The 27479-nt window shown below is 40.5% G+C and overlaps 1 protein-coding gene across 1 annotated transcript in view; it reads left to right on the forward strand.

The window, feature by feature from the left end:
• The first annotated feature begins 1409 nt into the window (after positions 1–1409).
• The window catches only part of MSH2 (mutS homolog 2), a 77825-nt gene continuing 51755 nt past the window's right edge, over positions 1410–27479 (forward strand). The window contains exons 1-6 of the mRNA XM_041757294.1: positions 1410–1680; positions 11710–11864; positions 16553–16831; positions 17958–18104; positions 19520–19669; positions 20669–20802. Of these exons, the coding sequence (XP_041613228.1) occupies positions 1470–1680; positions 11710–11864; positions 16553–16831; positions 17958–18104; positions 19520–19669; positions 20669–20802 (1076 nt within the window). The 5' untranslated portion in view covers positions 1410–1469. The remainder of the gene's footprint in view (positions 1681–11709; positions 11865–16552; positions 16832–17957; positions 18105–19519; positions 19670–20668; positions 20803–27479) is intronic.

Genomic DNA, 27479 nt, shown 5'->3' on the forward strand with positions numbered 1-27479 from the left:
AGTCAGAGGATCCACACTTCCTCTGCTTCCCAAGATATATATATGTATATATATATATTTTTTTAAGATTTTATTTATTTATTCATGACACAGAGAGAGAGAGAGAGGGAGAGAGGCAGAGACACAGGCAGAGGGAGGAGCAGGCTCCATGCAGGGAGCCCAATGTGGGACTTGATCCTGGGTCTCCAGGATTACGGCCCTAAGGCAGGCTCTCAACTGCTGAGCCACCCAGGGATCCCTTCCCAAGATATTTAAATTTTAACTTGTAGGCTAGTGGTTTCAGAACTGAGCTGATTGTCAGGACTACCCAGGGAGCTTTTTAAAAAAGATCTCAAGATCCCACCTTCAGAAATTCCAAGCCTTTATTGGTGAGTGGGGCCCAAGGAATACCGTTGAAAAGCCCCTGGGGGTAATTCTGCAGCTGAAGCAGGGTTGGTGCTGCTCCCACAGGTCAAGGGTGAGCCAAACAGGAACCTGCAATTCCTTTCCTAAGCCAGGTAACTGCAGGACACATCCTGACCTTCCGGTCTTTGCTCATTATTATTATTTTTTCTTTGCTCATTATTAAAAACAAAAACAAACAAACAACAACGAACTCTACCTTTGTTTTTCACCTGAATAGTTATCTCCTAACAGTTTACTTACTATGGATTTACTTGCTGTACCGTCTTGCATTCACTCACTGGAACGCAAACTGAACATTACTGGTGACCCTCAGATTCCAGAAGAGGCTGGCACATAGAAGGCCTCCTAAGTAGGACTTCCAATCAGTCAATCAAGGAGTGGAGGAAAGGAGAATGAGGCTAGTGCAAAGCAATTAGGGGAGTTACGGAAAAAACCTATAATCTCGATGTTATCAGTCTGCTTACAAAGGAAAACAGGGACAAAGGGGTGCAGATTTATTTTTTAAATCCCAGTATTCACGTAGTGTTATGTTACTCACATAAGGATTCTATACATTACTCAGTGCTCAGAGGGGGGTAGGTTTTTTTTTTTTTTTTTAATGTAGCAGGGTGGGGAGAAAGGCTAGTTTTTCCTTGTTCTCGAGTTTCTTTCTGACTGCTGTCTCATGCTTCCGGGTACATAAGAAACGCCAAAGCGCCGCAAACCCCCTCCCCGGCCGCCTTCCCCAACTAGCCATGCACCTGGATCCCAGGCGGGCGCAGCAGGAGAAACACCTGGACCGAATGCTCTGAAGGCTGGCAGGGGGCCAGGGGCGGCGCGCGACCTAGGCTCACGCATGCGCAGTAGCCAGGGCTGCCGGCGTGCGCGGGAAGCTGGGCCGCGTCCGCTTCTGATTGGCTGCCGCGGCGGGCTCCCGCCCACCGCCGCGCAGCACTGGGTGCTGATTGGGCGTCTCCGCAAAGGCCGACGCCGCACGGGAGGGAGGGAGGGAAGGGAGGCGGGAAACAGCCTAGCGGGTGCGGGGTCGCACGGCTGCTTCTGGCAGGCGGCGCGGACGCTCCGAAATGGCGGTGCAGCCGAAGGAGACGCTGCAGCTGGAGAGCGCGGCCGAAGTCGGCTTCGTGCGCTTCTTCCAGGCCATGCCGGAGAAGCCGACCACCACGGTGCGCCTCTTCGACCGGGGCGACTTCTACACGGCGCACCACGAGGACGCGCTGCTGGCCGCCCGAGAAGTGTTCAAGACGCAGGGGGTGATCAAGTACCTCGGGCCGGCAGGTGAGGGCGGGGACGGCGCGGGCTCCCCGTGCGGCGGGCGGGCGGCGGGGCCCGGGGGCGGGGACGGGGACGGCGCTCGCCCCGGCCGCTGCCCCGCCAGGTGGGGCGCCGCCCGGCCCTGCCCGCGCCCTGCCCCTGCCCCCCTGCAGCGGCCCCCGTGCCGGGCGCTTTATTTAGTGCATTGTTTTTTTAATTGTCCAGCGGTCGCCTGCGTGTCTGCCAGCGGCCGCGCCTTGGCCCTGTCGGTCTCCTCGCAAAGCCCGCCCCGCAGTGAGATTTAAAATAGCAGGGGGTTGGGGAGACCTTGTCACATCATCGCACTCCACCTGGGGCTCTGGCTCAGAATCTGGAACGGGTTACTGTTGGTGGGCAGCATCGCCCAGTGGTCAGGACCTCGGACTTGGAGCCAGGTTACTTGGAATCCACTTGCTAGCCGTGTGACTTCGGGCCAGTCACGAATGCCTTGGCCTCGGCTCGGCATTGCGCGCCCTCGGTGACCCGGCCCCACCCCTCCTGCATCAGCTCTCCCTGTAAGGCCACACGCTTCTCACCCAATGTGAGCTGGGTGCTGTTGTTTTTTATTTTATTTACTTATTGATGAGAGACACAGGCAGAGGGAGAAGCAGGCTCGGTGCAGGGAGCCCGACGCGGGACTCCATCCCAGGTCTCCAGGATCACGCCCTGGGCCGAAGGCAGGCGCTAAACCGCTGGGCCACCCGAGGTGCCCGAGCTAGGTGTTTTAGATGTTTTATGGCGATGGTTTTACTGCCTAGCTCCGTTGTGATGTTGGAAAGAGCATTCTGAGGAGTCGTGGGTTCTGGTCCTACCTTTGCCACATGCAGATAGGATGTTACTGAGGAAAGAATGTTTCATTCATCAAGACAAAATTGAGTGTTGCTGTGTCTGGCAGAGTTATGGACACTAGGACAGACATTTAGTATCCCTGCCTTCACAGAGCTCACTCTAGTGGAGAGCAAGGCAGAAGTAAATAATTGAAGGTGGAGAACTGTGTAGATCTGCTCCATAGCAAGTTGTTGAAGAGGCATAAAAGCAGGGATGGCAAAGATTGAAGACCTCAGAAGAAGCATTGCATGAGAAGCTAAATTTCATTTGAGTCTTGAAGGACTAGGCATTGGCTGGGATGAGGCCTGAAAGGCAGATTGGTGTCGCTGGGGTAGGAATCCGGGGGGAGGGTGGTCCAGGTGGATGGAGTCAGAGGATGGAAGGCTTTTTTTTTTTTTCTTTTTTTTTTTGGACTGAGTTGTTGAAAATTTTTTTTTTTGTAAGCCCGGAGACTGGGTGGCTTTTTTTTTTTTTTTTTAAGTTTTTTATTTATTCAGAGGCGGAGAGAGAGGCAGAGACATAGGCAGAGGGAGAAGCAGGCTCCATACAGGGAGCCCGATGCGGGACTTGATCCCAGATCTCCAGGATCACACCCCAGGCTGCAGGCGGCGCTAAACCGCTGCGCCACCCGGGCTGCCCTGGGTGGCTTAAGTAAAGGTGAAGTGGTATGTTGGATCTTTGGCTGTAGGATGGGGGATGGGTTAGAAGGGGCAAGAGGAGAGGTATTACAATTAATGGAGACCAGCCAGAGATGGATAAGGATGGCTTCATAGTTAATGATGGTCTAGATTGCTTTCCAGTTTTAAAGTTACTCAAGGCTAGTGCACTTAGCTCTCTAATGTTTGTATTACAGTTTAGAGTAGCTTAAGCATTTAAAATGATGTAAAAAGTTCTAAATGTACTTGTATGTGTAAATTGAATCACTGGTTTTTCGAAACACCTGTTAATGATTCTAATACTTTCATTTTTCTTTTCTTTTTTTTTTTTTAAGATCTTATTTATTCATGAGAGATAGAGAGAGAGGAGCAGAGACACAGGCAGAGGGAGAAGCAGGCTCCATGCAGGGAGCTCGATGTGGTACTCAATCCCGGGACTCCAGGATCACGCCCTGGGCCGAAGGCAGATGCTAGATGCTAAACCGCTGAGCCACCCAGGGATCCCCATCATTTTTCTAATATAGATTAATAATATGAAAGGAATAATGGATGCTAACATCACACCCATTTATTGGGAAGGAAATTTAGTATGAATATGCAGGAATCTTCTGTACTGAAGTGTAGACTTTAATTAAAATATATTTTTTTATTACTCTTGAAGGTTAAAGTGTGTTTAGTGGGCGCATTTCTAAGAATAGAGTAACCTAGACAGTCGCCTTCTATTCTATTGAGAATGACGTTAAAAGTGAATTTAACTTTTCAGAGATCAGCAAGTAAGTGAATTATTCCTAAGGATCTAGTTCTAAGATTAGAGATGTCAAATGCACATTTTAGGTAAAAGATTGTCCTATATATGCTTAAGTAGGATAATAACAGTTATAAAAAGATTGATCATTTGTTACTAGAAATTGGGTAAAATAACTCCAAAGAGGGAGGGACTCAAAAACAAAAATGTCCCAGACATCACCAAAGCAAGTGTCTTGCAGTTTTCACTGTGCAGGTTGCATTGTAACTGAGCATCTTTTTAAATAATACATGTTACTGTAAGGCTGCCAAAACTTGTTTCTTGGGAGGAGTTTTCCTTTGTTTTAATATTATGCCATATAGGTAAAGGGTTAACAAAATCCTTTCCTTTGCTTCTCTGTCCCACCTGGAAACCTTGATCAGGTTAAGAAAGTTAGCTATGTCTCTAGGCAGCATTGGTTATTGCAGAAATGACCCTAGATTGGTAAATTATATCTGGACTCTAATGCCAGATGAACTATGAAGATCCCATGCATTTGCACTTAAGGCAATTCTTGGAGCCTGTGACCTTTTCCCACATTCTTTAGCAGTTGAACTTGCCTCTGACTATAGAAAATAGAAATGGTTAGAAAACTTCCCAATTTCCTGCCCTCAAATCTATATTATTATTATTATTTTATTTATTTTAAAGATTTATTTATTCATGAGAGACACAGAGAGATTGAGACAGAGACACAGGCAGAGGGAGAAGCAGGCTCCACACAGGGATCCCGAAGAGGGACAATCCCGGGGCCCTAGGATCACACCCCAGGCCAAAGGCAGGTGCTAATCCGCTGAGGGATCCCCTATACTTCTTTTTTAATATAACAGATTTGTTGAGATTATTCACATATAGTATGATTCACACATTTATTTCTTGATTGACACATGTATACTATTCAGTGTTTTGTTTTATAAATCTGTAGCTTTTAGTATATTCACAAAGTTAAGCAACCATTGTAGTACATCTTTTTTTTTTTTTTTTTTTTGGAAGTAGGCTCCATGCCCAGCTTGGAGCTCAACAGCCCAACATGGGGCTTGAACTCACGACCCTGAGATTAAGATCTGAGCTAAGATCAAGAGTTGGATACTCAACCTGCTGAGCTGCCCAGGAGCCCACCACAGTGCATTTTATTTATTTATTTTTATTTATTTTTTTAAGTAATCTCTTCACCCAAAATGGGACTCGACCTCAAGACCCTGAGATCAAGAGTCAGATAATCTACTGACTGAGCCAGGCAGGCCCCACAGTAAATTTTTTTTTTTTAATTTTTATTTATTTATGATAGTCACACACAGAGAGAGAGGCAGAGACATAGGCAGAGGGAGAAGCAGGCTCCTGCACCAGGAGCCCGACGTGGGATTCGATCCCGTGTCTCCAGGATCGTGCCCTGGGCCAAAGGCAGGCGCCAAACCGCTGCGCCACCCAGGGATCCCCCCACAGTAAATTTTTAAAACATTTTTGTCAGTCCCCAAAAGAAACCCTGTACCCATTAGCAGTCGTCCTCCTGCCCCACCCCCAGTTCTCTCAACCCTAGGCAACTGCTAACCTGCCTTCTCTTTTGCTTATTCTGGACATTTCATAAGAGTAGAATCACAAAATGTGATCTTTCATGACTTTTTTTTCACTTAATATTTTCAGGATTCATCTCTGCTACCAGTACTTCATTCCTTTTTTTTTTTTTTTTAAGATTTTATTTATTCATGAGAGACACAGAGAGGCAGAGACACAAGCAGAGGGAGAAGCAGGCTCCATGCAGGGAGCCTGATGTGGGACTCGATCCTGAGACCCTGGGATCATGACCTGAGGCAAAGGCAGACAGACGTTCAACTGCTGAGCCACCCAGGCATCCCGAGAGAATTTCAAGAGGACTCCATGCAGAACCCACCGTGGGGCTCCATTTCACAACCATGAGATCATGTCCTCAGCCAAAGCCAACAGATGCTTAATCAGCTGAGCCACCTATGTCTCATTTAACCCATCTCCCATCTACCTCCTCTCCAGCAACCCCCAGTTTGTTCTTTTTTTTTTTTTTAAGATTTAATTTATTTATTCATATGAGAGAGAGACGCAGAGACACAGGTTCCCTGCATGGAGCCTGCTGTGAGACTTAATCCCGGCTCTCCAGGATCATGCCCTGGGCTGAAGGCGACGCTAAATCTCGGAGCCACCCAGGCTATCCCCCCGCCCACCCCCCCCCTTTTTTTTTTAAAAGATTTTATTTACTTATTCATGGGGGACACAGAGAGAGGCAGACAGGAGAAGCAGGCTCCATGCAAGGAGCCCGATATGGGACTTGATCCTGGGACTCTAGGATCACACCCTGAGCCAAAGGGGCAGACACCCAACTGCTGAGCCACCCAGGCGTCCCTCAGAGGTAACTTTCTATTTCCTCTCTGTCTGGTTCCTTTTATTGACATTTAGACTTATTCACATCTTTTTAGCTACTTTTACCCTTCAACATCTAGTGCCCACATTATTATAAATAAAGACCTGTGAAATAGTAGCTATCTCCAATTTATAGATAAGGAATTTGAGTCACTGAAAAAGAAAGTTACTTTTTCCCGCTTTTGCTGTCAGAACTCAGCTTAGAAAATATCTCCTTTTGGAAGCCTTTCTTGATTCCCACGTTAAGACTGTCTGGGGGACGCCTGGGTGGCTCTGGTTGAGCGCCTGCCTTCAGCTCAGTGCGTTATCCTAGGGTCCCAGGATTGAGTCCCACATATGACTCCCTGCGTGGAGCCTACTTCTCCTTCCTCTCTCTGTGTCTCTCATGAATAAATAAATAAAATCTTTAAAAAAAAAAAAAAAAAAAGACTGGTTAGCTGTCTCTCTTAGGCATTCCCTGCCCTTGTTCTCCTTACCCTAGGCACAGCTTTAAGTCTACCTATTGCCTCTCTATCCCAGTAGCCTGAAAGCTCCCAGAGAGCAGGAACTGTGTTTTAACCAATGTCTACCTCTGAACCCTAGCACCTGGCCCAGTGCCTTCATGTAGCAGACACATGGTAATTGTCAGCTGAATGAGGTTGGGGGGCTCCAAATTACTATTATTTTTTAAAGATTTATATATTCATGAAAGACACAGAGAGACAGACATAGGCAGAGGGAGAGGCAGGCTCCCTGTGGGAAGCCTGATACCGGACTCTATCCCTGGGATCAAACCCTGAGCTAGAGGCAAATGCCTGACCACAGAGCCACCCAGGTGCCCCGGCTCCAGATTATTTATTCTTGAAGAGAAAAATCTTGTACAAAACCAAGGCTATTCCTTCTGCTGTACCCCAGGTGGAGTCTGGGTAGGTTTCTGTTCCTCTTTCCTCCCCACATTTCACACCAGGAGGTCAGTTTTACTCCCCAGCTGGTTAAAGCATACAATGCCAGCTGCACTTACAAGACTTAAAATGCACTCCCACCCAGTATGTCACAAAACCTCCTTTGTGAGAAATAGTACCTTTGGAGAATAACCTTGGCAGTTGGGCAGCCTGGCAGTATGTTAGCAATGGAGATAGAGGAGGCCATGGGTGGGGGGGTGGGAATCACCTCATTTGCCTCTTCACCCCACCCACTTTTAAGAAATTACTACTGTTGTGAACCTGTGTTCCTGTTGAATGTGTCAGTAGAAAGATTTGACCAGATTGCTCTGGATCCTTCTATCCAGAGCGAAGTAGATAACATTGATGTGCAAAGTAGTTAGGTGTAATAGAGAGTGGTGGAGCTTGTGTATCTGAGAGTGCTTATTCATCCTGTGATAGCATTTAATTTTAGATATTTTAAAAACCCTGTGCTGGCCAGACAATTCTACTGGCACATCCTAGTGGTTTGATGATTTAAGAGCTGTTTTAGAATTTTTCGTATTTTTTTCCCCCTCTCAGGATTTATTTTTGCTGACTTTTTCATTTTGCCTTTTAATTTAAAGGATGATATGAAAAACAGTGTTTTGGAAACTCGTATTTACTGGAAGTTGCTGGTAATACTCAGTGGTGTTTATCAGTGCCTTTGAGAAATTCTTTTTTTTAAATATTTATTTATTCATGAGAGACAGAGGCAGAGACACAGGCAGAGGGAGAAGCAGGCTCCATGCAGGGAGCCTGATGCAGGACTGGGATTCCAGAATCACGCCCTGAGCCAAAGGCAGATGCCCAACTGCTGAGCCACCCAGGCGTCCTTTTTTTTTTCCTTTGAGAAACTCTTATCTGCTTTTGTATTAAGTCTAATTTGCTTAAGAAAAAAAGATTTATTTTAGAGAGCCTGCACTAACGGGGAGGGGCAGAAGGAGAGATAATTTTTTTTTTTTTAAGATTTTATGTATTTATTCATGAGAGACACACAGAGGGAGAGGCAGAGACACAGACAGAGGGAGAAGCAGGCTCCATGCAGGGAGCCGGATGTGGGACTTGATTCTGGGACCCTGGGATCATGACCTGAGGCAAAGGCAGACCTTCAGCTGCTCAACTGCTGAGCCACCCAGGCGTCCCAAGAGAGAATTTCAAGTGGACTCCATGCAGAACCCACCGTGGGGCTCCATTTCACAACCATGAGATCATGTCCTCAGCCAAAGCCAACAGTCAGACGCTTAATCAGCTGAGCCACCTAAGTGTCTCTGCTGCTTTTCTTGAGCAAGTTTTTTTTTTCTCCTTATTTTTATGATGTTTCATCATAGGAATAACATTCTCATGTGGAATTCAACTGGATAGGTTGGTAAGGTGACCAGTCTTTCTGATTTGCTTGTGACTGAGGGGGTTCCTGGAACATCGGACTTCCAGTATTAAAACTGGAAGTGTTTTGAGCAAAATGGAATGAGTGCTAGGCAAAATCAGGGAATAATTTCCATAGGGTCAACAGTTGCACTCAGGTTCTGATCTCGAGTGAGTGTTAGTTGGGAGATGTGAGTCTGTTACAGACTGGAGGCCTCCCCGTCTCACACATGCCTTGTTGAATGGGATTCTAGAGTAAACATAACTTTCATGGAGCTTGCTTTGTAAATGCAATCTACAGAAACAGCAATCTATTCAAATCTGTAAGAAAATATGACTGTTAAACTTACTGAGTTGAGGGCAGCCCCGGTGGCTTAGAGGTTTAGCACCGCCTTCAGCCCAGGGTGTGATCCCAGAGAGACCTGGGATCCAGTCCCATGTCAGGCTCCCTGCATGGAGCCTGCTTCTCCCTCTGTGTCTTTGCCTCTCTCTCTCTCTCTCTCTCTCTCTCTCTCCCCCCCCCCTCCTCTGTGTCTCTCATGAATAAATAAATAAAATCTTAAAACAAAACAAAACTGAAGGATCTACTTGCATATTGGGACGCCTGGGTGGCTTAGTGGTTGGGCACCTGCCTTCGGCCCAGGGCGTGATCCTGGAGTCCTGGGATCGAATCCCACGTTGGGCTCCCTGCTTGGAGCCTGCTTCTCTCTCTGCCTATGTCTTTGCCTCTCTTTCTGTATGTGTCTGTCATGAATAAATAAATAAACTCTTTAAAAAAAATAAACTTACTGAGTTGAAAACTGGTGGCCTAAATAGTATTTTGCTCTAAGTTTGAACTGATTGCCTATTTTTTAAAGATTGTGAGATTTCAGGGAAAAATTCATATTTTGAGCTGCTTTTGAAAAATCTGCACAGTTGAAAATTCTGGGTGTAAATATCCCTGCAGTTCAGCAGTGGATTTGGAGCTCAGTGACTACTCTCTCTGACATTCCTCCTTTATCCTGATGTACTTTCCTGTTTTTGTCACTGTTCCCACCCACCTTTTGAAGCCGCTTGTCATGTCAGCTCTATTGTTACTCTTCTTTGGGTTTCCTTTGCTCATTTGATACCTTCCTATACCTACCTGGTCCCTGTTTTTTGCCAGTCCTGGATGAGGTAATGAGGAAGGAATGTTCTTGGAAAGAACCTTAGGCAAGATTTGAGCCCTTTTTCAGGGTGTCTGACAGGACTTCTTGACAGTACTTGTAACTAATGAAAGGAAAATATCAGCTGTGCTTAGCTGTACAAGACAATTGCCTTAAGTCATTTAATTAATCTGTATGCTTGTTTATATTTCATATTTGTAATTGGCATGATCTATTATTAAATTTAGGTTAAGTCTTTAATAAGATCCAGAATTATCAGAATAATCTACAGATAATTACCTTTAAGTGAATAATTGGTATTACCTCTGCTGTTTGAAAATTGAATTTTTATTCCATTTAATGATGTGGGTGATTATTAATTTTGTAAGAAATTGATAATTGCAAATCATAACTAGGATGAGATGCTGTTTTTTATCTAATGATAGTTCTTGACCTTGGAACTATTGATTTTTTTGGACTGAATAATTTGTTGTTTTGAGGGGCTGTCCTGTACATGTTTAACAGCATCACTGCCTTACCCATCAATTCCATTAGTACTCCCCTTTCTTCTCTCCCCCAGTTCCTGACAAGCCACATGTTCGCAGACATTAGCAAATGTCTGCTAGAGAAGCAAGACCGTCCTGGTTGAGAACCAGCGATCTAAGATAAAGACCAGAAAGCTTGAAAACTGTGTTGATTGGATAGGGGAAATAGATAAACTCCTACTTTATGGATGATAATGAGAATCGTCTGGCAATATTTATCAAAATCCCTCAACATTCTTTGATAAAATCCAGTTTGGGGGCTTTGTGTTAACAGATGTACTAACATATTTGGTGAGTGAAGCGTGTACAAGATGATTTATGCAGCATTGTTGTAACAGCAGAGACTGGAAACAACCGATATGTCCCTTAATAAGAGACTAATTATAGAATATCCTCAAAGTCCTTGGAATGTTTGCATCTGTAAACAGAAAAGAAGCTGATTGTACTGATGGAACAATCTTCCAAAATATATTAAAATTAAGAAAAAGCCAAGATACAGAAGAGTGTTTGTAGTATGTACTTACTGATGTAAGAGAGGAACAAAGTAATGCTTGTGTATGCAGCTTATTTTGGAAATATATTTTATAAACTAACAGCAGTTGGCTGGGGAATTGGATGTAGGGGAGCAGTGGTGAAAGGGAAGTCTCCTTTTTTGCTATACTTTTTGAACCTTTGAATTTTTGTCTGTTACCTAGAAGATTTTGCAATGAATAATGGCATTCATTTTTATGGAACTTTTGGGAAAAGTTTAATTCCATACAAATACTATATAGTTATATATAGCTATATATAGTTATATATAGTTGTATATAGTTATAAGACTTTTTAAATTTTTTTATTTATTTATGATAGTCACACACACACACACACAGAGAGAGAGAGAGAGAGAGAGAGGCAGAGACATAGGCAGACGGAGAAGCAGGCTCCATGCACTGGGAGCCTGACGGATTCGATCCCGGGTCTCCAGGATCGCGCCCTGGGCCAAAGGCAGGCGCTAAACTGCTGCACCACCCAGGGATCCCTAGTTATAGGACTTTTATTCAGACTTCTGAGAAACTAATTAAAAGAAAGGACAAGTAACTTTAGCTTTATATATATATATATTTACTCCTTGTTTTATCTTTGTATCTTCTTAATTTTTTATTTTGATGCATAGGTTCCGCAGAAGGAGACGGGATGAGGCACTACATCTATTCACCTTTTTATACCCTTCAACTTCCAAAGTCCCTGGGATGAGTAATAGTGCTTGATAAACAGTTTTTTATTGAAGGAATGAATTAATGAGAGAAGAATGTAGGTTGGGGAATCCATTGTGTTAGGTACTTGAACACTTACTACTTTAAATCCTCAAATCTGTGTAACATGTTTTTTAATATTTTTCTTTAGGAACAAAGACCCTGGAGAGTGTTGTGCTTAGTAAAATGAATTTTGAGTCTTTTGTTAAAGATCTTCTTCTAATTCGACAGTATAGAGTTGAAGTTTACAAGAATAGAGCTGGAAGTAAGGCCTCCAAGGAGAATGATTGGTATTTGGCATTTAAGGTAATTATCTTTAAATTGGTTATTATTTTTAAGAGTAGAAAGAATAAAAATGTGAGGGAATTCTATTGTGTGCTTTAATATTTTAACCAGGTTCTGATAACAAAATGCTTTGAAAAATATTCCTTAGTGTGTGGTTTTAAGATCATGGTTTAATAGCAATTTAAAAATTCAGTAAATCTTTATTATTTACTGAATACTCTGTATAAATACTCTGAGCTGTGTCAATATCCCTGAAACGTAAATAATAAAATAAACTTTACATAAAATTGAATGCCAGCATGAAACAAAGATTTGATTTCACAGTTTTTAAGGTACTATCACACAGATTTACTGTATCCCAAATTATCTTATTTATACACTTTTTTTGAGATTTTAAAAATATTTTTGAAGATTTTATTTATTTGAGAGAGAGAGAGAAACAGCGTGATAGAGGTAGAGGGAGAGAATCTCAAGCCGACTCTAAGGTGAGCGCAGAGCCCCAAGACCAGCTCGATCTCATGACCTAGAGATCATGACCTGGAAATCAAGAGTGGCATTTTATTGGATAAGCCACCCAGGCACCCCCCTCCCTTTTTTAAAGATTGATTTATCATTCATTCATTCATTCATTCATTCCTGAGAGAGAGAGACAGACAGGCAGAGGCAGAGGGAGAAGCAGGCTCCATGCAGGGAGCCTGATGTGGGACTTGATCCCGGGACTCCAGGATCATGCCCTGGGCTGAAGGCGGCGCTAAACCGCTAAGCCACCAAGGGATCCCTTTTTTAAATTTTTAAAAAAATTTTTTAAACTTTATTTAAAGTAATCTCTATATACTCAACATGTGGCTTGAATTTACAATCCGGAGATTGAGTCACATGCCAACCAGGGGCCCCTTGTTTGTACATATCTTTGTATGTGTCTTTCTCTTCCATTAAGTTTATAATTTCTTGTATGTCAGGGGCTTTGTTAAATGGTGATCATATTCCTTGGTGTCCCTTAGAAAGGCTTATTGACCTTCATGCTTCTATGGCTTAATGGAGATTGGAGACAATAGTACTGTTTTGTTTTATGTAATGACTGTCTTCATTGTTAGTCTGTAAGGTCCTGTGTTTGGTTGTTCAAATGCAGTGTCTGCAGAGTAGGTTCTCAATAAATGCTGGAATAAATCAATGGTTAGAATGTTGTTGGGGAGGTGAGATTTATTCTTGAAAGGGAATACATGCATGATAAGGCTATGGGCTTTTAGTTAGTATATATATGTAGCCTTTCTTTTCTCCTCTCTCTGGTTGTCCTTGGCAAATTTCCCAATCCCTTCTCCTGTATCTGTTTCTCCATAAACAGTAAAATTGGAAGGTTTTTTTTTTTGTTTTTTTTTTTAAATGTTCTCCAACTTGAAAGTCCTGTGATTTTTTTTTTTTTTTGGTTTTTTTTGTTTGTTTGTTTTTTCTTCTTGTGAGATTTAATAGAATATTTAAACATTTGATCTTGGTACTACCCCAGATACAATCTTCTTTGGTCTCTGTTCCATATTGTGTCCTCCTCCCCCAGCCTGCCTTTGTAAATGTAGACATTTACTGAAGATTGTATTGCGAGAATTTAGCATTCTACATTATGGAGTTTCCTGGGGATTTTCATTGGTGTTTTCCTGATAATGGAGTGTGGGGTGGGGGTGGGGGGGCTTTTACTTAGAGTTGTAGCCTATGTCTTGAAAGATTTTAATAGATAATTGAGGGTACCACAAAGTGCTTTTTCTGTCTCATTCTTCATAGAACTCAATTAGTTACCACCACCAAAATGTGGAATCCTAAGTTTAAGAGATTACCATGTATATCAGCCCATCACACCTCACTCCTCTATGTCATACCAGAATCCTTCAAGATGAATTCTCTTCAAGATGAATAGACATTTAGGTCAGGGGGAAATTTTTTCAAATATGTATCTTTATCAAATTAGAAGTGGTATCTTCATCCTGACATTTTAAGTTCAAATCTAAAACTGCAAAAATTGGGCAGCCTGGGTGGCGCAGTGGTTTAGCGCCGCCTTCGGCCCAGGGCCTGATCCTGCAGATGTGGGATCAAGTCCCATGTCAGGCTCCTTTCGTGGAGCCTGCTTCTCCCTCTGCCTGTGTCTCTACCTCTCTCTCTCTCTATGTTTCTCATGAATAAATAAATAAAATCTTTAAAAAAAAATAAAATAAAACTGCAAAAGCTGATTTGTCTTTACATTTTTTAGCTTATTGATTCTACAGTAAACTGTGATATTTAAGATAGTTGATCTCTCTGATTGATTTCTTTCCCATGTTCTCAGTGGTATGTTCAGAGCAGGAAAAGACTTTGGATACCATCTAATTCACAGATTACCAGTCTTATCATTTTCAAGAACCCAATTTTGTTAGCTACTGGTTCTCTTTTGAGAGTTTTTTTTATTTTTTTTATTTTTTGAGAGTTTGTTTTAAAGGTGTGCTTCATAGCTGCAAATCCAAAGTATGGAAGTAAAAGTACTATGTTTACATTTGTGATCGAAACAGTCTTTTATTTTATTTTTTAATTATTTTTTAAAAACATAGGAAACCTCAAATGGGAATTTTGACTTTTTAAAAAAATATTTATTTATTTATTTATTCATTCATTCATTCATTCATTCATTCATTCATGAGAGACACAGAGAGGCAGAGACACAGGCGGAAGGAGAAGCAGGCTCCCTGCAGGGAGCCCAATGTGGGACTTGGTCCCAGATCCTGGAATTATGCCCTGAGCCACAGGCAGATGCCCTGAGCCACCCAGGCGTCCCATGAGTCAGTGCTTTTAAAATTTGAATGCAAGAATGCTTTTGCCGGGCAGCCCCAGTGGCCCAGCAGTTTGGCGTCGCCTTCAGCCCAGGGCCTGATTTTGGAGACCTGGGATCGAGTCCCATGTTGGGCTTCCTGCATGGAACCTGCTTCTCCCTCTGCCTGTGTCTTTGCCTCTCTCTCTCTCTATCTGTGTCTGTCATGAAGAAATAAATAAAATCTTTTTTTTTAAATGCTTTTACCATTTCATTTTTTTAAAAAAATTTTTAAAAGAGTGCCTAGCTGGTTTAAAAGAGTGGTAGAGCCTGTGACTCCTGATCTCAGGATCATGAATTCACATCTCATGTTGGGCATGGAGCCTACTTTAAAAAATAATATATATATTTTTTTAAGATTTTATTTATTTATTCATGATAGAGAGAGAGAGAGAGGCAGATACACAGGCAGAGGGAGAAGCAGGCTCCATGCATCGGGAGCCCGACGTGGGATTCGATCCCGGGTCTCCAGGATCGCGCCCTGGGCCAAAGGCAGGCGCCAAACCGCTGCGCCACCCAGGGATCCCAAAAAATAATATTAAATAAAATAATTTTTTTGAAGATTTTGAGTAATCTCTCCAGTGTGGGACTCAAACTCACGACCCTTATATCAAGACTGTCATGCTCTTCTAACAGCCAGCCAAGTGCTCCCTCCATTTTATTTTTGATTCAGATTTTTTTTTTATAAGATTGTATTTACTTATTCATGAGAGACACAGAGAGGCAGAGACAGGAGAAGCAGGCTCCATGCCAGAAGCCCAATATGGGACTCGATCCCAGGACTCTGGGATCACGCCCTGAACCAAAGGCAGATGCTCAACCACTGAGCCCCCCAGGCGTCCCTTGATTCAGGTTTTAATCAATAATCCATAGTTATAAGTTACTTAGAATCCTATTATAAAAAAATAAATGATTATCATGATTATGATGCTTCAAGAACTATTGATTGCTTAAATTTGGCTGTCACCATGGTCATTTGATGATTTGTGACTGTCTCCTGTTTCATACCATGGATCATCATTTGCCCCAGAAAATGCCGCAGGCTAAAAGTTTCCTATCAGCTTTTTTTTTTTTTTTTTTTTTTTTAGATTTTATTTATTGATTCATGAGAGAGACAGAGAGAGAGGCAGAGACATAGGCAGATGGAGACACAGGCTCCCCATAGGGAGCCTGATGTAGGACTCAATCCCAGGACTCTGGGATCACGCCCTGAGCCACCCAGGTGTCTGCATCCTATCAGCTTCTGATCGGTTTGAAATATAGTGTTAACCTTCTGACTTGACACAGGTCCTGCCAGAAGGAAAGAAGCTTGACCCTTTAGTTGACTTGTGTAGTCTTAAAGAGGGATTTCTGATCTTTTTGAAATATTGAAAATAGGTCTAGACCCTTTATCTGAATCACTAATATAGAACAATCTTTGCATTTTACTGATAAGATAGAGAATTGACTTTCGAAGGTCAGTATTTTTAGCTAATATTACTGCTCTTCTGTGTGATATAGTTAGTGAAATACTGGTATGTGCAATTAATAAGTAGATACTTTCATAGGATATAGAAAGTTAAGCATACCATTAATAGGATTATCACTTGGATACTTTAATGATTGTGTATAAATCCAGCTGTCAAATTTCAAAGTCTCTTTTGAAAATCTCTTTTGATGCGTTTATTTTTACATATGCCCAAGTGTCCTGGAAATAATTGGAAAAATAGGGAGGATTCTTGATAGAAAATTAGATAATAATAATAATTGGAATATATTGTTATAAGCAATTTTTTTAAGAGAACACTTTGTTAATAAAATTCGTCAATAGGTTGAGTAATGCTTGTTTGCTAATAAAATTTTAAAGTACATTCAATAGTTCTTAAAATTTTTTATTTTTGTTAAGGCTTCTCCAGGTAATCTTTCTCAGTTTGAAGACATTCTCTTTGGTAACAATGATATGTCAACCTCCATTGGTGTCGTGGGTGTTAAAATGTCTACAGTTGATGGCCAAAGACAGGTCGGAGTTGGGTATGTTGACTCCATACAGAGGAAGCTAGGACTTTGTGAGTTCCCTGATAATGATCAGTTCTCCAATTTGGAGGCTCTCCTGATTCAGATTGGACCAAAGGAATGTGTTTTACCAGGAGGAGAGACTGCTGGAGACATGGGAAAACTGAGGCAGGTAAGGGAATCAAGGTAGGGATGAAGGAGAATCTAAGCCTAGGAAAGACTAACATGATAGATACTGTTTTACTTCAAAAGCATAATTCAAAAGTCAATTTTTTGTATCTAATTACAGTCTTGTTATATTTCAAGGGTAATCTTGTTTGTCATTCACAGAAACTTTATGAGGACTTTAGAACAAGCTATTTCTTGTTAAGGCTTGTTAGACCTCAGATCCTTTCCCTTTTTCCTGCTTCCTTCCTTCCTTCCTTCCTTCCTTCCTTCCTTCCTAAAAGAGTAACAGAATATCATCTTAAAGGGATCACAACTGATAAAGAAGAATGCTTTCAGAGTTATGGGGGGGAGATGATTTAGGTCCATTAAAAAAAAAAACCAATATTACTGTATTTAGCATGGATTTATCAAATACAGATCTTTTAAAAAAATTTTATTTATTTGAGACATACACAGCATGAACAAGGGGAAGGGCAGAGGGAGAGGGAGAAGCAGGCTCCCCACTGAGCAGCTAGCCCAGCCCAGGGCTCATCCCATGACCCAGGGATCATGACTTGAGCCCAAAGCATAAGATGAAAATAGGTCTAGACCCTTTATCTGAATAAATTCAGAGTTAAATTCAGGGCTAAATTCAGGGTTATTTTTTGATAGTTCAGATGGGACTTTTAGCCTTTTATTTCACTGAGTCTTTTTATAAAATTCTGATTGTACTATTTGTGTGCTTTATTTAGGTATTTAAGGGATGTTGTAGCCCCTGAAGATTGTTTTCTTTTTGTGGGCCTCAAATACCATAATAATTGCTCGGGAAAGAGTAAATCTGTGATGGCCATTATTAGCATAGATAGTATCTAAGCAACTTTCCACAAATATTATTCTGTTAAGAGTTTTTACTACTGGGACTAATCTTTGAAAGCTCTATGTGAACATAATTTTAAATTTCCATGAAAACTTACTTAGATATTTAAAATACCTGTCATTATGTATATGTTACCAATGTCTTGCACATTATATAAAAATTTAATGTGGGTTGGTTTGTTACGCTGTTGTTACCGTACTTGTTAGTGGTATAGTTTTTTTGTCATTTATTTTTTCATTCCTTTTCTTGAAGTCATTTATTTTTTACAAAATAGGTTATTCAGAGAGGAGGAATTCTGATCACAGAAAGAAAAAGAGCTGATTTTTTTACAAAAGATATTTATCAGGACCTGAACCGGTTATTGAAAGGCAAAAAGGGAGAACAGGTGAATAGTGCTGTCTTGCCAGAAATGGAGAATCAGGTATGTGGATTACAATATAAATTTATTCTTAAATTATAATCTTGACTTTTAAAAGACTACTTGTTTCACCTCAAAATCTAAACTGTGGATCACTGATACTAAGTTAATTCTTACTGTGATGAAGCTTGTGAAAAAAGGAAATGACTAGAAAACTTTAAATATAACCTTAAAGGGCAGCCCGGGGGCTCAGTGGCACTGCCTTCAGCCCAGGGCGTGATCCTGGAGACCCGGGATTGAGTCCCACGGGCTCCCTGCATGGAGCCTGCTTCTCCCTCTGCCTGTGTCTCTGCCTCTCTCTCTCTCCCTGTGTCTCTCATGAATAAATAAATAAAATGTTTAAAATATATAACCTTAAATATAATTACATTATATTTATATAATAAATTATATATTATATATAATATATATAATAAACATTATATATGTAATGTATATATAATAAACATTATAATTATATAAAGAATATATCAACATATATTCTTGAGGTAAGAAGGAGTTTTGAATTTCACAGGAAAGAGATTAAGTGGATGAGATAGCATAGTGATTGTAGGGGAAAAGAAAATCCATCACCACATTATAATGTATAGGTTGTGGAGCCTTTAATAAATTACCTCACTTTTTTGAGAGGCACTTTCTTTTTTTAAGCTGCTTTTTGGGATGCCTGCATGGTTTGGGTCGAGCGTCTGCCTGTGGCTCATGGCATGATCCAGGATCTGGGACTGAGTCCGACATTGGGCTCCCTGCGAGGAACCTGCTTCTCCCTCTGCCTGTGTCTCTGCCTGTCTCTCTGTCTGTCATGAATAAATAAATTTACTGTAATAGAAGCACTATTTATAATAGTCAAAAGTGGAAATGACTCAAATGCCTACCAAGTTTGGTGTGTTCGGCCCTATAGAATACTGCACACTGCACACAAAAAATATTAGCACCAGCAATCCAGTGCCACACAACAATATGAATGAATCTCACAAACCTAATACTGAACAAAAGAAACCAGGCACAAAAGACTATAAACTATATGATTGCATTAATATAAACTACATACAAAAAGAGGCCAAAATAATCTATGCTGTCAGAGCTAAGAACAAGGGTTACACCTGGTGGAGTAACGACTGGAAGAGAGCATTAAAAAAACGTCTTTAGGAAAGTACATAATACATCATAAGGTACAACTGAGTTTTCATAAATTGCAAATACCCAAATAATCAGCATCCATGAAACAAGATGGTACCAGCATCTCAAAGACAGGGATCCTGCTTCTCCCTCAGCCTATGTCTCTGCCTCTCTTTCTGTATCTCTCATGAATAAATAAATAAAATCTTTAAAAAAAATTTTATTGCCATTTTGCTATTTGTTTTGTTAAAATCTCTAGGATTCTAGTGATAGAATCTTTTCTTTTAAATTCCTAATCTTAGGTTGCAGCTTCAGCACTGTCTGCAGTAATCAAGTTTTTAGAACTTTTATCAGATGATTCAAACTTTGGACAGTTTGAACTCACTACTTTTGACTTCAGCCAGTATATGAAGTTGGATATTGCAGCGGTCCGAGCCCTTAACCTTTTCCAGGTAAAAAAAAAAATACATGGGTTAAAAATATTGAATGGTGACAAAATGTTTCCTTTGTTATATACTGAAGAATACAATTAAGAAGCGTAAATATTTTAAAATGTTATTATACTTAGAATAGATAAGCAGTTTTAAATTACTGTATTTTTCTGGTTGCAGGCTATATAAATAGTATTTGTCCTGGCTTAATGAATAATTTTATTAACAGCAGTTTTTAAGAAATTATGTTTTAAGAAGTTTTATGCCTAAAACTTTAGTAATTATAAAGTGATTTTGGTTTGGTGAAAAATACACTGCAGATTAATAGATTGAAAGTTTGATTTTAGGAAGAGGAGGGGTTTTTTGAAGAAAAAAATTTTATTTCTTTATACACAGTTTGCTTTAATAGCCACTAGAGACTATATCATTTCCTCTAATGGACACTAACAGTTCTGTTGGTCTTCAACATATGGCCATAGCAGCACATATAAATATCTATCGTGCATTAATATACACATAGACACATTCTAAATCCCTGTGAGCCATAGGCTAGGCTTTCATGGAACTGGGGACCTTCACATGCCATGTACAAATGATCACTAGTTAGCTTTACCCAAGACTTTCAATGAGCTTGGTTTGGCCATTAGTCCTAGTTCCCCAGAGAGGAGTTAGGATGATATAATGGGACAGTATTCAGAGTGGGGTCATCACACTTTGAGGATCATAAAAGAATGGAAATAGGAGATGCCAGGCTAAACATAAGATAACATTTAGGAAGCCACAACTTTCACTGTGTGGATTCAAAATACTGAAGTGTGCTGCAGTGTAGACTGACACTTAGCCTGACAGTAAAACCCACCCCCCCCAACTGAGGAAAAGAAACTTTTGTGCAAATTTCTCATTTTATTTGAAGAATATTAAGTATTCTTGTTTCTAAAATTATTTAATTATTTTTCATAGCACAGTAAGGTTTTCACTAATGAGCATGCCATTCTTCCTATTTTGTTTTTTGTTTGGTAGGGTTCTGTTGAAGATACTACTGGCTCTCAGTCTCTGGCTGCATTGCTGAATAAATGCAAAACCCCTCAAGGACAAAGACTGGTGAACCAGTGGATTAAGCAGCCTCTCATGGATAAGAACAGAATAGAAGAGAGGTATATTTCTAATGTATAATTTCTATAAGCTTTGAGTAACTTCTGATTACTCTAGGATTATGCCACTTGATCAAATATGCCAGTTTTCTCCTATATTTTGACATCTGACTGTACAGAGAGTTACCTACATAGTAATAGTAATAAAGTAGTAATGACTTAGTTTAGCAGAGTAACTTAGTTTATTAATTATTGTTTTTTTCACCTTAAAAATGTAAGATTTTATTATGAAAATGGATGGATGACCCAGACTATGAACTTGGGAGCCTGAATACCTTGGTTCAAATTATGGCTCTAGGGATCCCTGGGTGGCGCAGCGGTTTGGCGCCTGCCTTTGGCCCAGGGCGCGATCCTGGAGACCCGGGATCGAATCCCACATCAGGCTCCCGGTGCATGGAGCCTGCTTCTTCCTCCGCCTGTGTCTCTGCCTCTCTCTCTCTCTCTGTGACTGACTATCATAAATAAAATAAAATAAAATAAAACAAATTATGGCTCTACCACTTAATAGCTGTATTATCTTGGGCGAGTTACATAACCTCAATGTTGTAGTTTCTTTTTAAAATGACAATAATAACCTACTTTGTAAAGTTGTTATGAAGGCTAGATGATTTAATATATATAAACTACTTTAAAGAAGGTCTGGTACATAGGAAACACTCTTAATTATTTTAGAAAGGATTTAAGGGCAGCCTAAACATATAGTTCAGAAAAATCTCTAAAATTGAGGAAATGAAAGAAAAAGTTTTATAATCCTGCTACCCGAATATGATTAGCATTTGGGTATATTTTATTTTAATTTTTCTGCTTTAGATATGAGTTTTAAGGCTTTTCAGTGAAGTATAATATCCATAAGAGCACAAATCCTAAGTGTTCAGGTTGGTGGATTTTTCACAAAGTGAGCATATTGGTGTTAAAAACAGTCAAAGCAAGAAACAACATCACTAGTATTCCTAGTAACTACCCTGATTTTCCTGCTGGTTATTACCCCTTTTCACTTCAAAAGTAATCACTGTTCTTCTAACACGATAGAGTAATTAGTTTTGCCTGTTTTTGAACTTTATTTTTAAGATTTTATTTGTTTTTAGAAAGCAAGAGAGAGAGCGCGCCTGTGGGTGTAGGGAAGGGCAGAGGGGGAAGGGAAAAAGTATCCCAAGCTGACTGCACTGCACTCAGCAGCTGGACACTGGGCTCCATCCATCTCATGACCTTAGCCAACACTAAGAGTTGGATGCTTAACCAGCTGAGCCACCCAGGCGCCCCATGAATTTTATATAAATGGAGTCATTTGGGATCCCTGGGTGGCGCAGTGGTTTAGCGTCTGCCTTTGGCCCAGGGTGCGATCCTGGAGTCCCGGGATCGAATCCCACGTCGGGCTCCCGGTGCATGGAGCCTGCTTCTCCCTCTGCCTGTGTCTCTGCCTCTCTCTCTCTCTGTGTGACTATCATAAGTAAATAAAAATTAAAAAAAAAAAAATTTAAATGGAGTCATTTTACATGGTGCACTTATATTAGTCCTGTTTTAAAACTCCTAGTTATAAAAAAAAAAAAAAAATCAGGGCAGCCCCAGTGGCCCAAGGGTTTAGCGCTGCCTTCAGCCCGGGGTGTGATCCTGGAGACCTGGGATCGAGTCCCGCATCGGGCTCCCTGCATGGGGCCTGCTTCTCCCTCTGCTGTGTCTCTGCCTCTCTCTCTTTCTTTGTCTATCATGAATAAATAAATAAAATCTTTTAAAAAAATCATAATCGTAGACTCTTGATTTTGGCTCAGGTCATGATCTCATGGGTTGTGGGAATAAGCCCTCTTTGGGGTTTGGCCCTGGCTCCCCACTCAGTAGGGAATCAGCTTTAGGATTCTCTCCCTCTACTCCTACCTCCACTTGGGTGAGCTCTCTCTAAAATGAATACATCTTTAAAAAAAACAAAAACGTTGTAAATCCTAGTATAGTTCTGTGCCCCAGTTTTTTCACCACTTACACTTATTATCATAAACATTTTTTTAGCATTGCTGGTTTTTGTTTTTTTTTTTTTTGCATTGCTGTTTTATCTTCACATTCAACGTTTTAAATTTCTAATAAGTGCATACTATTTTATTCCCTAGATGTACTTTATTTTACCTTCCTCAAGAATTAGGCTATTTCTCACGGCCTTATTTTGTACCCAATGTTTTCCATTTGGCAAAATAAGTTACCTTGCCTGAATTGGTAAAAGATTCAGTATTTTATGGCTATGATGTCAAATCATTCAATAATTTATTGAATACCTACTGAATACTGATGATACAAAAAAGCATAATCTCTTCAGTATTGGAATGTTGCCAGGCAAACATAAAGTAGTTGGTCAGTATTGTAAGACACTGTGCACATAATTACTAAGCTGAGTGTTAATTCTGTGGATTCTTAAGAGCCTTACAATAAAATAACCCAGGAGGTTAGTGATTTGTGGGCATACTGGTATTTTATTGAAAATGCAGAAGTTGAGATGCTAAGGTGACTTTCTGAAATCAGGTTTGCTGGAGAAAAGTGGGATTTAGTAATTTAAAATAGAAAGGATTAGATATTTGCAAGTAAAACAGTTTACAATTTTTAATTTTAAGTATTTGTGAATAGGTAATAACATTTATATGTGTCAAAATTCAAAGAACAGGGACACCTGGGTGGCTCAGTGGTTGAGCATCTGCCTTTGGCCCAGGGTGTGATCCCAGGGTCCTGGGATCGAGTCCCTCGTTGGGCTCCCTGCATGGAGCCTGCTTCTCCCTCTACCTGTGTCTCTGCCTGCCTCTCTCTCTCTCTCTGTCTCATGAATAAATAAATAAAATCTTTTAAAAAAAATTCAAACAACAGAGGGACACACAGTGATAATCCTATTCTTGTTCCCCAATTTCCTGAGATCTCTTCCTTGGGGCCTCTGTTGTACAGCTCCAGGGACACATTCCCCCCCCCCTTCTTTTAAAGATTTATTTATCTGAGAGAGCACCAATTCTAGCATGAGCAGGGGAGGGGTGGGTGGGGGGAGAGGAAGAAGCTGATTCCCTGCTGAGCAGGAAGCCCAACACAAGGCTGGATCTCAGGACCCCATGACCTGAGTCAAAGTCACAGGTCAGACACCCAACCAATTGAGCCACCCATGCACCCCTCCCAGGGACACATTTCTTTCTGTACTCTTTGTGAATTGCCATCACTGCCCTAGGAGCAACCAGTCGTTTTTTTCTTTTTTTTTTTTAAATAAGAAAAAATTAGGTAATTTAACTCTCAAGGTCTAGGTCATGGTTATATTTTTATTTTAACCTTGGTCTTGTGGGAAGAGAGCAAGTGTCAGTGGTCCCCTTCTGGCTTAACAACTAGAACACATGTATTTAGATGTTCTGGAACCTGGGGTATCACTTTTATATTACTTACCAGAATAACAAGTTACTTCAAAGATAAGATAGCAAAATTCGATTTTATTTATTTATTTATTTTGAGGGTAAATGGTTTTTTTTTCACAGGACATAGCAATAATTTCCAAAAATCTGATAGTCTAACAAGACTTGTTAATTAGAAATAACACTTGGGAGGATAGCGTTATGAATCAGAATATGATCTGGTTTCCTGCACCTGTATAAGATGAGAAGATAGATTTTCTTTCTCCTCTTGGTCAGAATTTTTTTGTCAGTAAATAGGAAGGCTAAAAAAAAAAAAAGAAAAGTAGGAAGGCCGTTGGTTTTATTTTATTTTTCTAAAGATCCCATTTATTCATTCATGAGAGACAGAGAGACATAGGCAGAGGGGGAGAAGCAGGCTCCCTCCAGTGAGCCCAGTATGGGAAATCGATCCCAACACCGTGGGATCAGGACCTGAGCTGAAGGCAGATGCTCAACCACTGAGCACCCAGGCGTCTGAGGCCTTTGGTTTTAAAGACCAAGTACTGAAATTCCAGAGTAGGGAAAGTTATACCCTTATACAGGTTCTTGTTTGGATAGTCTCCTTGTTTTATCTTTCTCCGTTTGCCTGCTGTGATAGTCCTGCCTTGTAGTTTACACCTTCCAGTTGCCTCAGGGGAATCTCTTCTCTCCCTCTCTGAGCATTTAGGATTGATCTTTCTTCAGGGTAACAGTCAAATCAGGTTTTCTGTTTCTTACTGTCCTAATTGTTTAGATTTCCAGAATAGTAAGTAGTGGAAATCTGTAAGTGAAGAGTTAATTTAAATTTTTAAGTACACACTACACCCAACTTGGGGCTTGAACTCATGACCTTGAGATCAAGAGTCACATACTCTACTGCCTGAGCCAGCCAGGCACCCCAAGAGTTAATTTTAAATTATGTTGCTGAAAATAAATAAATAATGTTGCTGAAAAAATAAATAATGTTGCTGTTGGGTGAATTCTGTTACAGAAAGCAAAGATTTCTCTTTTTCTTTTTCATTAGAGCAGAGGTAGGTGCAGATGTGACTAGATCTTTTGAGTTTGGTGTTTACCTCTTATAAAGGACAATAGCCCAGTTGATAGGTTCAGGAATAATGATGAAAATGGGATTACTTAAAAATGGGATTATTTTTATATTATTGTCAAGCTATTAGGAGGAGGAGGGTGATAAGACTGGTATCTACTTTGTGCCTGGCACTTTGCTAAGCATCTCCCATTCATCAGCTGTAATGTGGTGGAGACTGGATTTAAAGCCAGTCTGGCCTGGCAACAGAGCCTGGGTTTTTTTGTTTGTTTGTTTTTACAGAGCCTATTGCTGTACTGTATTTATTACTTCTATCAGTGGTATTTAATTTTTTTTAAGTGGTATTTAATTTGATCCAAATTGGACTTTAACACCTTAAATGGAACGTATTATTTTGGTTTTTATTTAAGTTATATCCATAGAATCACCTTCCTTATCTGTTGTCATTCTCATGTTACCATTCACTAAAACCTTTTTGCACTGAGACTTCAGATAGTTTTTATTCTTAGCTAATGGCTTAAATGCTTTAATCTTCATGAGAATGAGAAGTTGTTACCTTTGAGGAAGTAATAATCTAGGTATTTCTTTTTTGTACTTCATCTAGCAGTCAAATTAGAAATTATAATAAGAACTCTACCTTTTGCTTTGTTGCATCCAAGAGAGGAAGATGGGTGACTTTCCTGGAGTCATCTAAAAAAAAATTGGCTAGGGGCCCCTGGCTGGCTTAGTCAGTAGAGTGTGCAACTCTAGATCTCAGGGTCATGAGTTCAAGCCCCATGTTGAAGGTAGAGTTTACTTTCAAAAAGAAAAAAAAAAAAATTCAGCCAGGATTTTTGTCCTTCATGGGCATAAACTGGCATGATCTGATCCAGAAATAGGGCCTCAAAACAAAAGAAATACAGCTTCAGCATGTGAAGGATATGGGCTTCATTAAATTGGATTAAGTGAACTTCGTTGAATGGGTCATCTAAGAGTCCTGTTTTACTGCAGATGTCCAAGATATCTACCCTAATGCTAGCTCTTTGTACATAAAGTAAATACTTTAATTTTTTTAAAGGAACTTTTTTCATATTACTGTTTTCTGGACTGTTGCTTTTAACTTCAAGGTTTTTGTTTTTTGTCTTTCCATAGATTCATATGAAGCCTTGCTAATTTTAAAGTTAGAATTCTCTAAAGAACATTGAATATATGGTCGTATATGAAATAGTTCATTTTTATGAAGTCGCTGATGAAATAATTTATGTATGCTGAATTTGGTATTCTTACTACTTTCTAGTTTATTTTTTTAATTTATTATTTTTTAAAGATTTTACCTATTTATTCATGAGAGGCAGAGACGGAGGCAGAGGGAGAAGCAGGCTCCATGCAGCAAGCCCGATGTGGGACTCGATCCCGGGTCTCCAGGATCACACCCTGGGCCGAAGGCAGATGCTCTAACTGCTGAGCCACCCAGGCATCCCTTTCTAGTTTAAAATTGAATCACTGCTCTTTGTATAGAATGTACAAGTAATGTAGCATTCTTCTTTTAAAAGATTTTATTTGAGAGAATGTGAGCAGGAGGAGGGGCAGAGGGAGAGAAAGAATATCAAGTACACTCTGTGCAGAGCAATGGAGCCCGACACAGGATTCCATCTCATGACCCTGAAATCATGACCTGAGCCAAAATCAAGAGTCAGGCACTTAACCTAGTGAGCCACCTAGGTACGCCTAATGTACAGTCTTAAAAGAAACATGTAAGTCTCTAAATAAAAAAGTATGGCTCCATAAATTTAGATAAATAGTGATGGTGCTTATGTGATAGTATACCATGGTTTTTGAGGCAGTGGGGGTACTCTTAGAGTCCCTAGACTTCTTTCTAGGTTATATAATCCTTTTGTGCAAGGATGTCTTTAGTAATAGTTCATATTTTGTGGAAACAGTGGTCTGGAGGTCATACAGTGAATGTAGTTTCTTTAATAACAGTGAAGCATTGCTCTAACCTCTGAGGAAGAACAGGAGGGCTTGCACTCCACTGCTTCCCACCATTTTCTCTGCTTCTAAATCAAGTTTAGTGGCAACCCTTTATTCTGATCTCTGGACTGATCTGCTCAGCCATTTGAAGTTCATTTGCCTTCCTGTCCGGCCTGCACCATAAAGGCAACTGCTTTTCCAGTGCTTTCATGGGAACCATAGAATTTCTTGTGCTCCATTAGCCCTTTGTCATACTGGCCTTTCTCCTTAGCTGTCTTTCTCAGTTAACAGTTGCTGGCTTTCATTGC

The sequence above is a fragment of the Vulpes lagopus genome, chromosome 5 (genome assembly GCF_018345385.1).
Source record: "Vulpes lagopus strain Blue_001 chromosome 5, ASM1834538v1, whole genome shotgun sequence".
Taxonomy (NCBI): domain Eukaryota; kingdom Metazoa; phylum Chordata; class Mammalia; order Carnivora; family Canidae; genus Vulpes; species Vulpes lagopus.